Source organism: Engystomops pustulosus, chromosome 1 (assembly GCF_040894005.1).
Source record: "Engystomops pustulosus chromosome 1, aEngPut4.maternal, whole genome shotgun sequence".
NCBI lineage: Eukaryota > Metazoa > Chordata > Amphibia > Anura > Leptodactylidae > Engystomops > Engystomops pustulosus.
In genome coordinates this window covers 85,224,214-85,240,465 of record NC_092411.1, presented here as the reverse complement: position 1 = coordinate 85,240,465, position 16,252 = coordinate 85,224,214, and the positions used below count along the sequence as shown (strand labels likewise).

At 40.4% G+C, this 16,252-nt stretch overlaps 1 protein-coding gene across 1 annotated transcript in view; it reads left to right on the top strand.

Moving 5' to 3' along the window:
• Nucleotides 1-16,252, top strand: part of LOC140090192 (solute carrier family 2, facilitated glucose transporter member 11-like) — a 37,639-nt gene that overhangs the window by 1,162 nt on the left and 20,225 nt on the right. The window contains exons 2-5 of the mRNA XM_072126547.1: nucleotides 4,696-4,794; nucleotides 9,427-9,587; nucleotides 11,374-11,498; nucleotides 12,062-12,191. Coding sequence (XP_071982648.1) covers nucleotides 4,696-4,794; nucleotides 9,427-9,587; nucleotides 11,374-11,498; nucleotides 12,062-12,191 — 515 coding nt within the window. The remainder of the gene's footprint in view (nucleotides 1-4,695; nucleotides 4,795-9,426; nucleotides 9,588-11,373; nucleotides 11,499-12,061; nucleotides 12,192-16,252) is intronic.

The window sequence follows — 16,252 nt, the reverse complement described above, 5'->3', positions numbered from 1 at the left end:
AAGTCATTTTTTGCAAAATGAGCCGACGTTTACATTGCTAGTGGGGATACCTGATGTGTTTGTGATTTTTACTGTTTATTATGTTTTATGTCAGTTCTAGGGAAGGGGGGGGGGTTGAATTTTTAATATTTTATAAATTTTTAACATTTTTTAAACTTTTTTTTTTTTCACAATTTCTTAGACCCTCTACATTAACCCTAGATAGTCAGATCATTCCTACCATATGGAGTGTGTGGAGTTTTTTCAATTGATTCGTTACAATGAGCCACTGGCTCGGGGGGGGGGGGAGGGGGGCGATGATCGGAGGAAACATAGCGCCGCCTATGCGCCGCCACATTATAAGTGCCGCTGGCGACTTTGCCAGCGGCAAAGAAGAGGTGATAGTGATGGGTCTTTGCTGCAAGATGCAGCAAAGCACATCTCTGTATGAAGAGGGATCAGCCCGTGAGCCCTCGTCATACACCCTTCATAGCTCTGTGGCGAATATATCTATCACAGAGCGTGAAGGGGTTAAAGACTCAGCACCAGGACCAGATGGCCTTCCATTTGGATTCTATAGGAGATACAAAAAAGTGTTGTTACCCATGATGTTTAATATGCTGGAAGAAACTTATAGGAGGGGGCGGGTGTCCGATACAATGGCAGAGGTAGGTATCCACTTGACATGGGGTCATACAGACCTATTTCCTGATTGCCTGAACAGGTTATTTACATCCCTCGAGGGGGGGGGGAGGGGACCTCTGCTCGTTTGTAACTAGGGGTCGTATGTAATTCAGGTGTTCTTAGGTAGGGGACCACCTGTATATTATTAATGTTAGCTAAGGAAGAAAATGGGGAAGCAATAGTGGTAGGACTTTAAAGATTCAGAGGTGGTTGAATATCTCTCTTTTAAGGTTAAACAATATGGAAAAATTCAAGCAGAAAAGAAGGGTACGATAAAGAAATGGGCTAGAACCTGGGAAAAATGGAAATAGATAATAACTGGAATTTGGTTCTTTTAAAATCCTTAATTTTTTTTTAGATGTTTTTTCCCCATCTGCCATATTGATATCACATATATATGTTACTGAATTTTTAATGAACTTATTGTTAATGGATAAATGGGATATATGTATGTATGTGTGTTAAGATGTAATATGTAACAGTATTGGTGGCTGTTTTGAATATATGCTGTTATATGCTGCGTATATTTGAAAATAGACTAATACTTTTAGGATATATCGATACTTTGGCATCTTGAACATGTAAATCACACACACACACACATACATACATATATATATATATATATATATATATGTATATATATATATATAGAGAGAGAGAGAGAGAGAGAGAGAGAGGTGGTCTATATTTACAGGCGGTCCCCTACTTGAGAACACCCGACTTACAGACGACCCCTAGTTACAAACGGACCTCTGGATATTGTACTGTACTTTACTTTAGCCTACAGCAAACAGCAATAATAGTTATCAAATGTGTCTGCAATTGAGCTGCATTATTATTTTACTGTTTTGTAAAAAATAGTAAAAGAAAAATTGTTAAAAAACAAACAAAAACACATTAATGAAATAGAACTGCCATTGTTTATCATGTTTTTTTTTTAATAAACCATGACTAAAGTGGCTACTGACATGACTCATGGGTGGGCTGTATATGAGAAACAACACTTTCATACAAAAATAGCCTGTAGGATAGAAGCTAAAGCACATGAAACCCCATTCACTACCTTTGCCAAGGGCATTGTTGAAGATTTTAACAATGTATCCTTTACAAGTGCTAATGACTTGTAGGTTGTGAAGCTTGTACAAGCAGCAACTTGCATGTGACCATCATATAAAGAGGCATGTTCTTATAAGGATTAGTCAACATTCGGCTCAGTCTGAGGTCCAGAACACTCTGGAAGAGATTTTCATCCAAGATATCTCTGTACTTGGTCACATTCATCTTTCCTTCAACTGCAAACAGTAGTCCTCTCCCAGCAGCTCAAAAACACACCCCTAGCATGCTGCCACCAACATGTTTCACTGTGGGATTGTATTTGGCAGGTCATGAGCATTGCCTGGTTATCTCCATACATACCGCTTGGAATTATCACCAAAAAGTTAAATCTTTGTCTCAGACCAGAGAATCTTATTTCTCATAGTCTGGGAGCCCTGCATGTGTTTTTTTCAAACTGCGGGCTTTCATATGTCTTGCACTTAGGAGAGGCTTCCATCAGCACACTCGGCCATAAGGCACTGATTGGTGTAGGGCTGCAGTGATAGTTGACTTTGTGGAACTTTCTCCCATATTCCTATTGCATCTCCGGAGAACAGCTGCAGTGATCTTGGGTTTTTTTTTACCTTTCTTACAAAGGTTTTTCCCTCACAAGCACTTACTTTGGCAGGACAGCCAGGGCGAGAAAGAGCTGTGGTCGTCCCAAACGTCTTCCATTTAAGGATTATGGGGGTCACTGTAGATCCTTGGGCTGTTCCTTTGACCTCATGATTCTCATGTGCTCTGACATGAACTGTGAGTTGTGAGGTTTTATATAGACAGGTCTGCGCCTTTCCTAATCAAGTCCAATCAGTTTAATTAAACACAGCTGGACTCCAATGAAGGAGTAGAACCATCTCAAGGAGGATCAAAAGGAAACGGACATCATGTGATTTAAATATGAATGTCACAGTAAAGGATCTGAATACTTATGACCATGTGATATTTTAGTTTTTCTTGTTGAATTAATTAATAAAAATATCTACATTTCTGTTTTTTCCTGTCAAGATGGGGTACAGAGTGTACATTAATGACAAAAAAAACTTTTTTGATGTTACCAATTGGCTGCAATGAAACAAAGAATTAAAAAAAATATAAAGGTCCTTCCTGTGACAGGACCTTACAGGGAGTAAGTCAGCCTATGCATCAGAATAGGCTGAAAGTGATAATACCCTGCAATATATCAGCATCTCAGGGTATTATAATGCATCTTATCCTGCAAAAAAATAAGCCCTTCCATGGCAACATTAATGGTAAAACAAATATTTTATAGCTCACAAAAGTGCACCCATGAACCAACTAAAAAACACTAAATTTTATAGGGCAAAACTGGCTAATTCATGGCCCTAATTCCCTTATGCACCTCGCTGTGCACCCCTACAACTAGTAATGTGCTCATGCGGGTTGTCTCTTTACTAGAGAGAAATTGTGTAACCAATTTTAGAATGTTTTTTTTGTAAATGGCTACATTTTAGGGCTAAATGAACATGTTACTGCCTTAATCAGACCTTTCCAAAATACCACAATGCACTGAAAAAGTCACTAAAAATACACATCAGACTAAGATAAATGCCCCCCCCACACACACACACACACACAGTGTGATTGATAAATTACCAAATGAGCAGGCTGAAAAAAGACAGACAAAAACAAGCCAAAACAAACAGGAATAAGATAATTGACCCCAAAATTATTCAAATGTTATAACCATATATAGTGACGCATATCAGGTTGCAAAATATAGAACTGAGCCTTAAAATTTAGACTGGCTGCCACCTAAAGGGGTTAAACATAGTCTGTTTTCAAATTTGAGCATGGATAAACCAGGGGCACTTACTCATATAACCAGGCACCATAATTGTGGTAATCTTCTTCTATTTGTTATCCGTGCCCCCCTTTACTTCTAAAATCAACTTTTAAAATTATGCTAATAAGCCTGTGGGGCTCAAGGGGAAATATAAGGAATCCCTCACTGCTGCAGATTCAAGGGCTGTTACATTTTGAAGGGGCACTTCCCCCCTCCCATTATGTGCTCACTGCTGCAGAGATCACAGGGGGAGGGTAAATCATGCTTCTGCAGTGTTACAACTGCTGGTGCAGCAAGAGCACAGAGAGCTTCTGTAACACGCCCATAGCCCTTTAGGTACATTTGCATAATTTTAAAAGTTGATTTTAGAAGAAAGGAGGCCATGGATAATAAATAGAGCATTATGGCAGCCAAATCCTGGTTTTGATGGTAGATTTCCTTTAAGGTTTTTTAGGTTTTCCAGTCTGCAGAATCCCCATGCAATCTTTACTGTAACCTCTCCCTTTTGTGCAGAGCTCGATTATTAATAATCTGATCAATAGTTGTGTCAACAGCTGGACTAATAGCGAATGGTCGAATGGAGTGGCAGGCTGAGCATGCTTTCTGTCACTCCATTCAATTTAAAAGGGGATTGTCGTAAATTGTCTAGCACAGTCCTTGGCTATCTCCAGCACTGTTACCGACAGTTAAAGGGAGTGCCAGTGCGATGGAGCGATGGAATTCACATTCGCAAGTTAATCGTCAGTCAGTAACACAGTAATAAGTCTTAGGCCCACTTTTATCTGTACAATACTTGATTGACAAACTTTCTGTGCATAACTAAATCCCACATATGAGAAGAGGTAGGAGGTCGTATAACAAGTTCTGCAGACACTGTCACAAACAAATCCAGTGCACATGAGGATTGCTGATGAGTCTATAGTGACCTGGACCTGTGTGCAGAAGCTGGAGACACCAAATGGGAAAAAATATTAAACAGAATATAAAGGTATGAGGTCTTCTGCTTTTAAGGTTAGGAATTTTATGTTGTGAATGAAAAAAACATGCGATTCTACAATACACAGTAGACAGATGTGTCAATTTTGCTTTCTCTTATTGATTGAAGATTTAAAAAGGTATTTCTTTTATAGCCACCAAAAACAAAACTTTTTTGGACAGTCTGTGCAGTGGGAATTGGAGGGACTTTTCAATATGGACTTAATCTTTCGATTATTAATGCACCTACCACGGTAAGTAAATCTCTGCAAACTACTTTCCAGCTACTATGTGTAAAGCACAATGCTGTACAGATGTCTGATCCCTTTAAGTTTTACCATTTCATATTTGTTGCATTACCTTCCTTTTCATATTTACTCTAATTGTAATACCAGACCACAAAAACCTGAACATCCACAATACTTAAGGACACCCGACTTACAGACGACCCCTAGTTAGAAACGGACCCCTCTGCCCCCTGTGACCTCTGGTGAAGCTCTCTGGATGTAACTATAGTCCCAGACTGCAATGATCGGCTGTAAGGTGTCAGTTATGAAGCTTTATTGATAATCCTTGGTCCCATTACAGCAATATTGTAATACATACCACTCATGTCACTGCCCGACATAATTACTATAGTTGGAACAAAGCAATAATAGAAACAGGCTTTTCTAAGTTACTCATTAGAAGGTTTTGTACATAAAAATTGAGTTTTGTGTAAAGAAATTGAAAAAGTCAATTAATCTGGGATTGATTACATGATTATTTCTAGGGGACATCATATCATTTTTTAAAAGTTCCTTAACTCCTCAAGATTAACTCCTCATCACAGTGTTTTTTCGCACATTTTCCACTCTCCACCTTCAAAGATCTGTGAGGGCTTATTTTCTGTGTAACAAATTTTACTTCTCAGTGACGTTATTTATTATTCCATGCCATGCCCTGGGAAGCTGAAAATTAAAACAATGTGTATGATAAAAAAATTTTTGTTTTGCCATCTCCTAATAACTTTTTCATTCTTTTGTATAATGTTATAATTTTTTATTACATCTTATCTATCAAATACAAACAATACATAGGCTTATAATTTTTTTCACATACATATTATTTCAATCATTACAAATATTTCATCTCAACAAATTATCCCTCCCTCTCTTTCCCACCCAGGGATACCAAGAAAAAAACAAAACAAAATTACCTTCTTTTTAATTTATATAGTCTACCCATAACTTCCATTGTTCCATAATATTTGTATCCTGATTCTTTTCTCCCATTCATAATTTTCACTATGCTTACATACTTACGCCAATATTTAATCTCTAATTTTCTTTCCCCTTTTCAATCCTTAAGTATTATTAAGCGCCCCAAAAATATTAACTTACATAATAATCCTTTACAGTATTTGGCAGAGCTAATTCTCCTGTATATCCAAGAATACCTATAATGGGATCAAGTAATGGTCTCCGATGTATCTCTTCATACATTTTTTTCCAAAAGTTTTCAACTTCGGGACAAAGTCAGAACATATGTGTAATATCAGCGCATTCTTGCTTAAAATGATCACAGTTGGAATTACCTCTCACCCCTATCCTGTAGAGCAAATATGGTGAATAGTAAATCTATATAAAATGCTTATTTTTAATAAACTTAAAATTATCATTGATAGACACCAACCTTTCCTCTAGCTTTTTTAAAATCTTGATTCCTCATGAAAGAATTGTTTCCATCATGCTTTAATTTCCCTAGCAAGATCATTTCTTAGATACATCTTTTTGGTATCCCATACCACCCCCATAGGAGCCGATCCTAAATTCCATGTTATAAATGATTCTAAATCTTGTCTAATTTTTTCTATATCCCCTATTAAGATAAACCAGTGTGGATTAAACTTCCAAAATTAGTTCTTCTGTTGGTTTTTTAAAACTGTAAATCGACTTCAGTGGCAAATGATCAGAGATTGTTCTTACCTCATATTTTATATTTTTAATCAGTTGACAAAATCTATCATTGTCTAATGCTAGATCAATACAAGATCTTGAATCGTGAGTTTGACTAAAGCATGAAAAAAATCTTTATTCCCCTTTCATTTTTCTCCAGACATCTTTAAATCCAAATTCATCACAGAATCTATCTAGCTGGTTAAAATGTAACTTACGTCCTCCAACACGTAATGCAAATTCCCTTTCATGCACATTAATTAATATACAGTTAAAATCCCCAATTATCAACACTGGACACGCCTCTGTGTCGTGTTTAAATTAAATCAAGTTATTTAACACTTGAAAATTAAATGGTGGTGGAATATAAATAAAAGCAAAAATACATCTTATCCCATATATCCACCCCTTCAGAAAGACTCCTATGGTCGATATTTCTATGTACTAATACGGATACCCCTCTAGAAAATTGTGAGACTACAGAATGATATTCCTGACTACTACACTTTTTTTCATAAGATTAATTCTCTCTTGAGTTAAACGGGTCTCTAAAAATATGACTATTGTCAGAACTTGTTTATTAACAATATAAGAAATTAATAGTTTCTTTCTTTCATTCAATCCTCGTACATTCCATACTATTAACTTTGAAGACATAAAAAAATTACCTCCCCCACCTCTTGTCATAACCCCCCCCCCCACATTGTTCCGGTTCACTACCAGAACTCTAACCAATATGAGCTGCCTCTACACTTCCCCGTCCCTATAACTGACATTTTTATTTATTATAAGACATAAAAGATCCATACATCACATTATTATCAAACCATTCAACGGCTGATTCTGTGTCTGGCCTTGATATAAAATTTTGAGACGTGCCGGAAAGAGCAAAGAGTACTTTATTTTTATTTCTCAATCTTTTTTTTTTTTAATCTCAAAAAAATGTATTCGTTTTTTAAGCGCTTGCGTTGAAAAATCTGGGCACACTGAAACTCTTGACCAGTTAATTGTCACATGAAAGAAGAAGCTTACATATAATGGTATGCGGATATGTTTCTGGTGGGTTTCTCTTTCTACTTGAAAATCGATGTGTAACCAAATTATCTGTACCGACCTTTTCAAGAAACCAGCCAGTAACAAACCGTACCATATTATCTCCTTCCTCTCTTTCCGCCCCACCCACAATTTTAATAGTATTCCACATGATCTTCTGTATCTTGTACTTTTTCCTGTAGTTATTTATTTTCATTAACTAAGTTTTTCAATAATTCTTTTACCTTCACTTTTTTCTTTTTCTAGTTTTTGAACTCTCTCTTCGGTCTATTTCTGCTTTCTCATTTTATTCAGTTCTTCCCTTAACAACAGAATATTACCGCTAACTGCCCCAACCTGTTCCACCATGTCTGAAAAAATCTCCTTCAAAATATCTCCTCCTCCTCCATCCTCACTTTACTCAACCTTGAGCTCTAGGGGTAAGGACCTTTATCCTGTATTTTTAGGATTTTCTGTTGCAGAAGCTACCTGGCTGCTCCCTCCCTTCTAACCTGCTGACCTGGTTTACTAGGTGATGTCTTCCACAGTTTTGTCACATTTTATTCTGTGCTTCAGATTTTGCACTGCCTTTCTCCCTAGTGGGAGATGTTCCCAATGATTTCCTACCTGCCCCTGACCCCATAGGAACCATATTATTCCAACAATAATAAAAATAAAAATAATACCTTACGTAGATTTTGATGGCGCTATTTAAAAAAGATTATTATTATAACATATAAGTTGCTTAGCATTTACACTCTTATACTACTCAGAGATTCATAAAGCTAGGCAACGGTACCAATGTGCAAAAGTTAAAAGTAAAACGTGATGTGAATGCAACCACAATGACATGATTGAAACGTGATGTAATCTCAATGTAAATGCAATGTGAATGCATACATACGCAATGTAACCACAATTCTAACAAAATATGAACAAAACACAATGTAAACAAAATGCATTATGAACACCATGTGAACATGTTTAAGTTTATTCTGCATTTGCTTTCATATCACTTTTACATCTGGCTTATATTCACATTGTGAGTACATCTGGCTTACCTTGCAATTTCTTAACATTGGGGTTTTGTAAATGCGATGTAAACATAATTTTTATAATTATTTTAATCCATCTTCTGCTCATTGTGAATCTGCAGCACTGAGGGGCTCTGGTAAAGCCCTCAGGGTCATTCAGGCTCATTAGCATAAGCCACCTGTCAAGTCCTTTATTGAGTAAATCAAATCACGGCAAAAAGTAAAACATCTTTTTAGAAAAGTCAAATAATGTGGATATAATTGTTTATGAATTCTGTCTTAAAAAGTAACCTTGATTTCAGATTATTTTTGATATTATTTGGAGGGAGTGTTGTGAACATGTTGCATCATTAAGAAATCCTGCTTAGGTCCCTTGCAGACGACGTCTGGGGGCTGATGGCACGGCTGCATCATGGCCCCTTAGATGTCTATGGCACCCAGACATGGTGTGGTGTGCCGGGAGGCCCCCTCCTCTCTCCTGCACACTTCTATGCTCACCCAGGCTCACATGTTCATGTTTTACAAACTAAGCAGAATTAATCAATGAAATAAATGTTCCCCACATCTATCCATGAAAGTTGGTTCCTTCTTAAAATGTGCCAAATTTGAACTACATGCTGTGCTCTATATTTTGCTTTCCCTGAATTGTTCCAATCACAGCCCTACAATATCATACATTTACACCCTTGAAGGTTTACCATTACTGTGTACTCTGACTATTCAAGCACCAATGCAGGTTACCAATCAGCAGCTGCATGCATGTAGTGTCTCTTGTAACTTTTAGCAGTTTATTTACATTACTGGGGTAATCTATGAGCTACAGCAAGTGCCAGGAATGTGTTCCCCTTCTAAATGTAATATATACTCCCTTATACATTTCCAGCATGTACAGAAGTTCATTAATGAAACCTGGTACTCACGCTACCACTCACAATTAGATGAGGTTCTACTTACACTCATCTGGTCAGTAATTGTTTCAGTTTTCACAATTGGAGGTCTCCTTGGGACAATTATTGGTGGATATGTGGCAGCACACCTTGGCAGGTAAGCACTGTGCATTTCATGTCTCGCTATTTAGTTTTTACCAAAAGAGCATGGCTGTCACAAAGCAAATGCAACAATTAGGATGTCCATTACGATGGAAAGTGGGTGGTAGAATTTAATATGCTTGGGGAGGTACCATATGTATTATAATAACAGGTAAATATAGCTGCTATATAGGAGTTCTACTGCTTACTGGTTACTCTGCTTACTGGCCCAGGTAGTAGATGGGCCAATTCTACCAACAGATATTCTTAAACAAGTAGAAACGAGAGATTACCAACAGCTCATCGTCTCCGGAATATTCTTTCTAAAAATAGATTCATCAGAAAATGTGAATGAGGCTCAAGATCACAAAGAAACCATGTTGACTCCAGTATATAATCCAATGAAAACAAAAAGCGTGTGGATGATCCTGCACTCGTGATATAAAATAATATTCCTTTATTTCATATTATTAAAAGAGAAATATAAATACCAGCTTGAATGTCATTAAAAACATAAGCTACCTACGCATTTTGGACAATTTACATTTTAAAGGGAACTTGTCACCAGGGACCTAATTTTTACTGAAGACAAGTTGCAGAAGCCCATCATACCTGCCTCTCTGCCTTTTCTAAGCATTTGCATCACAATATAATTGTGTGTTATAACTTACCTTGCACCCTGACAAAATCCTAGGGTAGTCCCAGAGGCTGAACTTTGGTTTGGATGCATTTCAAAAAACAACATGTGACTTGTCTGTGCTAAGGACTCCTCAATTCTTAGCCCCCACCTTTGTGCTCCTGTACAGCTCCCCCTTCCCCCACCAATGTCAGCTCACCAGGCTGTGACCTTTGTGGAGGAGCAGGAGGGAGGGGCTGTACAGGAGCACAAAGGTGGGGGCTAAGATCTGAGGAGTGAGTAACACAGACAAGTCACATGTTGTTTTGTGAAATGCATCCAAACCAAAGCCCAGCCTCTGTGACTACCCCAGGATTTTGTCAGGGTGCAAGGTAAGTTATAACACACAATTACTGTATATTGTAATGCAAATGCTTGTGAAAGGCAGAGATGCATTTTGCACTGTAGCTGTAATTGGCTCCTATAACCTGTCTTTAGTGAAAATGAGGTCCCTCGTGACTGGTTGCCTTTAAAATGTTTCAATTCTGAACAATACTTAGTATCAAGTCCCATGCACAAGAATAGAGAAAAGTACCAACATGACTGTAGAAGGAGACATTTTTAGACATAACTAAGCCCCCTTTAACACGTGCTTTTGACGCGCAGAACTTGCATTGCACTCTGACCCATTGTAATTAATGGGTCTTTTCAGAGGTTAGAATCTCGACATGCAAGTCACGCGGGTGACAAACGCACCATACAAGTCTATGGAGATGCATCAAAAACGCATTGCACTCTGAGACACTTGCAAGTGCAATGCAAGTGCAATGCGTTTTTCACGCATCAATTGACATAGAAAAGATAGAGCTCAGTCCTGAGTCCTTTCACGCGCATTACCTGCGCGTGAAAAACGCATTGAAATTGCATTGAAATTGCATTGAAATTGCATTGAAAACGCACGTGAAAAACTGAGACACTGAACAAACTCTGACTGAAAACTGATTGCACTCTGATGCAAAATGTGCGTTTTTCACTGACCAAACCCTGATCGCACCCTGATCAAACTCTGACGTGATCTGCAACGCAATTGTGAAAGGGGCCTTACTTATCTACTCCTATCTCAATGAGGCAACAAAGTTTAGATGGATACTGGATGTACTACATTGTGTGCTCATTTGTATTTCAGGAAACAGGCTTTACTGGTGAACAATGTTGTAGCCATTCTCGCTGCTCTCTTCATGGCAGTGGCGCGGCCAGCTGGATTATTTGAATTTTTGATGGTGGGAAGATTCCTTGTAGGTTGTAATACAGGTAATACAGATGCAGCTAAAGTAGTTATAGCGCATATTTACAATGTGCATACACAAGGCAGTAGGAAAGCTAAGGTTGGTGTATAATTCCGATTTCACTGATGATATTTTATATTATCACATATCTCAAGGACCTTGTACACCTTTGATGCAAGAAAAATCAAGAAACAGATATGGTGCTATAGTCCTGTGGGAAAATAAGATACACCTGATGGTGTTTTTGCATTGAGCATCTCATGTGCGCATAATTATCATAATTTCCAAATTGCAGGTATTTCTTTATCATAGTTCTGGCTGGGGAGCTCCCTGGTTCTGGTCATATGTTATTTGCTGTTTGTCAACCACACATTCCATATGAGTTCCGTTTCAAAACACAATGCAATCGACAACAAGCTCCCGATGTTTTGTATGTAAACAATGCAAAACACTGGGAACTCGTTGCCGATCACATACATTACTCGCCCTCCCTTCTCCATTCACACTAATTATGTAATTTGTCAGTAGATGCCCGCAAAGTGTACACAAAGTCTTACTTATACGATTATTGATTACTTACTTTTCCAGGTATCGTAATATGTGTACAACCATTGTATCTTGGTGAAATTGCACCCAAGAACATAAGAGGAAGCATAACAGTGGGCAGTAATATTTTCCTTACTTTTGGAATATTAGCAGGACAGATTGTTGGATTACGGTATGGATTGTCTGCAGTAACGGAAAAGCTTTAGCTAGCCTTTAGATTTAGACCCCCTAATTCACATAAAGTGTATGTTTGCCATTCCTACTTTGTTTACATTTTTTTTATCAGTTTTTTTGTACCATGTCTTTATAAGTGATTGAATGTTATTTTACAATATGTTGCGCATTAAGAAATAACAGACATACAAAATGTTCTCTGTGCTTCTGAATATTTTGTAAGATTCTGATTTCTGCTGCACACTGTTTTGGAATGGAGGGTTCAGGTGCTCTGGAGAGGGTCCCAACCCCGTATCGTATAGAAATTATGGAACTCCAGTCACACTGTTAAGTAGCAATTTTTGAATTTATTTTTACACAAACTCCAATTGTGACGTTTCGGTCTGTATTAGACCTTCATCAGACTGTGTGGGTACAATAAGTGCATATTATAGTGTGTACAAAGTTTCGAAATATACAAATATATACTGTGGCAGGGTGGCTGCCACTAGAGAAGCTTTTGGGCATAAAATGTGCATTTTGCCTTATGAAAAGCTGAGTAGAAGACAGACCTGGAAAAGTTGGGTCTGTCTAATTAAGTTGATTAGTTTTCAGCTGGAGGGGCTGCACTAATACATGGGGCAGACTTCACACTGGGCTCCACCCTGGGGAAGAGACAGGCTACGGCAAAGGCCTGTGGAGCGGTGGCAGTGAACTGTTACTGTGTTTTTGGGGTGGCTGGCAGTAGGCCAGCACCTGGTGAGGTAGGGAACCTCGACGTATAGTTAGTGCCGGAGAGGCTTAGGTGTTATTTTTATGTTTTGAGTTTGTGTACTGCCAAATAAAGCTGGCTGAGGCCAGTCTTAACCTTACTCACATTGTGTGAATTCCCTGTGTGTGCTGGTCGTCTGCTTAGGAGACGACGATCCCCGGAGCTAATCTCCTACATATGGTGGCGGTATGCTGTGGCATGGAAATCAGCACACACAGCGAGATTTAAAGGGCCAGTAACCCTCATGTGAGAGACTGTTGTTCCTGCTGCTGGAGGCGCTGTGGTAACGGGAAGATTTGTCTTGGTGTGAGAGATATACAGAGACTGCTTGTTTGCTGTGGGAGTAATCACCATGGGTCCGATGGATGAGTTCCAGAGACGCTGGCGGCAGATGATGTGGGAGGACCTTGGAATGCCAGAAGCCATTCGGGTTATGGAGACCCCAACTGCCAAGGCGAGCGGATCCCAGCCGATGGTTCGAGATGTCTGTGATCGGTCTGCAGTTCCTGAGGAGAGGTTGCTATGTGCCGTTGCCGGGGGCAACCGACGGGAGCAGCTTTGCAGATGTCTACGGATGAACCGGTGTGTGGCGGAATGTCCTGCGGCCAAGTGGCCACGTGTTGCAGCGTGTATGCAGCAGCGCAAAGATGTGGTTGCTAGGGGCAACCAACGGCGACAGCATGCGGCTGTGCCATGTGAGGTCAGTGCACCTCATTGTCCTCTGGTCAGGAGACCAGAGAAGTTGCCAGTCAAGACCTGTGAGATGATAGTGGGTGGAATCCCGCTGATGGTGGAACTGGACTGTACTCAGGATGTCTCCAGAGTTAAACCGGACATCTTATTGTTCCTGAAGTACCAGCCAGGGAAGGGTAAGACTGTCTGGATTGACTTTGAAAGTGATATTGCGATTGTGACACATAAGCTGGAGATTTGTGCAGATCTGGAGGTGGAGTTCATCCTGGGGAAAAACTTCCCTTTTTTCTGGGACTTGTGGGAAAGTATTCCAAGTGGTGGGAATAGCTGCTTTTCCTGGGAGACCCCTCTGACATCGGGTACAGTCCCAATCTCCCCAAAGGACGATCTGGAGAAGTCTCAGCGACCTGAGGTGATGGTGGGTGGAGTCTCAACAGGTTGCAGTCTGAACTGTGACCAAGGGGTCTTGATCCCACAGAAGGAGACTCTGCCACTGAGACTGATAAAGTCTGATGGACTATGTGATGATAATATTTGTGATGCCTTAATTTCTTAAGTTAAACCAGAAAAGTGTAATGTTGTGCATAATCTGCCTCTAACCTGTGATTATAGTGTTAACTGTGATTATATGACACTACCTGTAACATGTGACAATTCTGCAATGCCGATAACATCTGATAGCGTTACAATGTCTGTTCAGAATTATGCAGAGTGTGAACTAGGTGCAGCCCTAGATACTGAGAGAGTTAGCTCAGAGGTGCCCCTAGAGGTTGTGAGTTGTAATGACACAGGTAGCGAGCCTGAGATGTGTAATGTAGCTAATGGCAGTTCAGATAGGGATACCGCCATAGCAAGGGCAGGTGAAGATAATGAGATCCTGATTGTTAGTGGTTTCCCTTCAGCCCAGAGTTACACAAACAGTGAGTGTGAACAGAGCCCTAGAGAAGCAGCTACTCGCTCAGAACCTGCAGGAGGTGAGGATAGCCTGTGTCAGTCACCTGTGGAGGAGTCTCACATCAGTTTTCAGGAAATGTCAGGGGGAGACCAGACATCTGATACACCTGAGGCTTCTGAGGAGATTGATGTACTGAGTTCGTGTGTGAACAAGGCCAGAAGAAGCATCAATAAACTGAAGCGTCATGTGAATACTGGTTTGCGGAATAACTGGTATAAATGCTACAATTGTCACGTGTCTTATAGAAGAAAAGATGACCTAAAGAGACATATATTACAGAAACATGAGTTGAAGATTGATATCTCGTACTGTCCTTTCTGTGATACAGTGTTTGCAAAGAAAAGTGAATGGGAGGTTCACATGTGTACGTGTTCGGGGAACAAAAGAAAGTGCCAAAATGGTGATGCCGACCTCCAGGTGTGTTCTGTCGTGATGTGGCACCAGAAGTGTCCTAGGAAGGAGACCAGGCGTAAACCAGACCCCTGTACACCTGCTGATGAACCGCAGAATACGCATGATGGCGTGCTGACTGAAATTGTGTGTGAACAGGGTGGAAGCGCCACTCTTAATCATACACCTACGGATGAGGGGACCCCAGATCCCCAGAAGGTGGTGGAACATGTGATGCACCAGCCCTTTGGTAGTTCTGCCTGCAGTGTGGTGAGTGCAGTCTACAACTCTGTGAGGGAAGGTCGCCCATGCATCCGCAGTGATCGTGATGTTGCTGAGAAGGAGGAGAAGCCCTTGACTGACGTTACAATGACTGGATCAAGGCCTCTCATAGGCATTCTGGAGCCACCGGTTGCCACAAGTAATGACTTTGCTTGCAAAGGTTTGGGGAAACAGGAGTCCAACCTGGCTTTTCTTCAGCAGCCAACTGGAAAAGCCGTATTGAAGACAAATACAGTGACTGGTGCCCGAGACACTATTACAGGTGCGATGTCCGGTATATTGGGCTGGGAAGCTGGTGCAGGACAAGGCGGTGTGGGTGTGACTAAGTCTGTAGTCTCAACCGTGATGGCCACCCAAGTGGGATCGCTTATAACCAGTAGCCTGAATACAGTCTTGGGAAAATCCGAAGAATGGGTTGATGGTTACCTCCCGAAGACAGGTGAAGAGCTGCCTCAGCCTGCTGAACCTGTGGAGAAGGTTGAAGTGGCGCCAAGTCTACAACAAAGGGACCAGCCGAGTTGCTGTGTACGTGTGGAAGCTCTGTCGTCTCGTCTCTGTCATAGTGCATGCCAGCATTCTCTGGGCAAGTGGAGGAATACCCAGATGGGCCCTACAGAGACTCCAGCACAGCTGCACCCAACGGTAGATCTGCCTGATCATCTGAAGAGCGAAAGTGAAGATGGTCTGGATGGTGAGAAGTGCCTTGAAGATATACCGGGTGATGACTGCAGTGGATGTGAGGAGACGGTGTCTGATATAATGTCAACAGAGCCCTCGAAATTCCTACACAGGAAAGACTCGGTGAAGACTGAGGTGTTGGCCAGCAAGGCGTATGAAGGACTGACCGAGGAAGAGGTCAGCCAGGAACCTAGTGCAAGCCATGAAGAGCTTAAGGCTGCCATTGTGGAAAGTCCATGCCAGGACTTGGGTCCGAAGTCCGAAGTGTTAGCTGGAGGTGATGAGGATGATGCTGATGTTGAGATGAGTT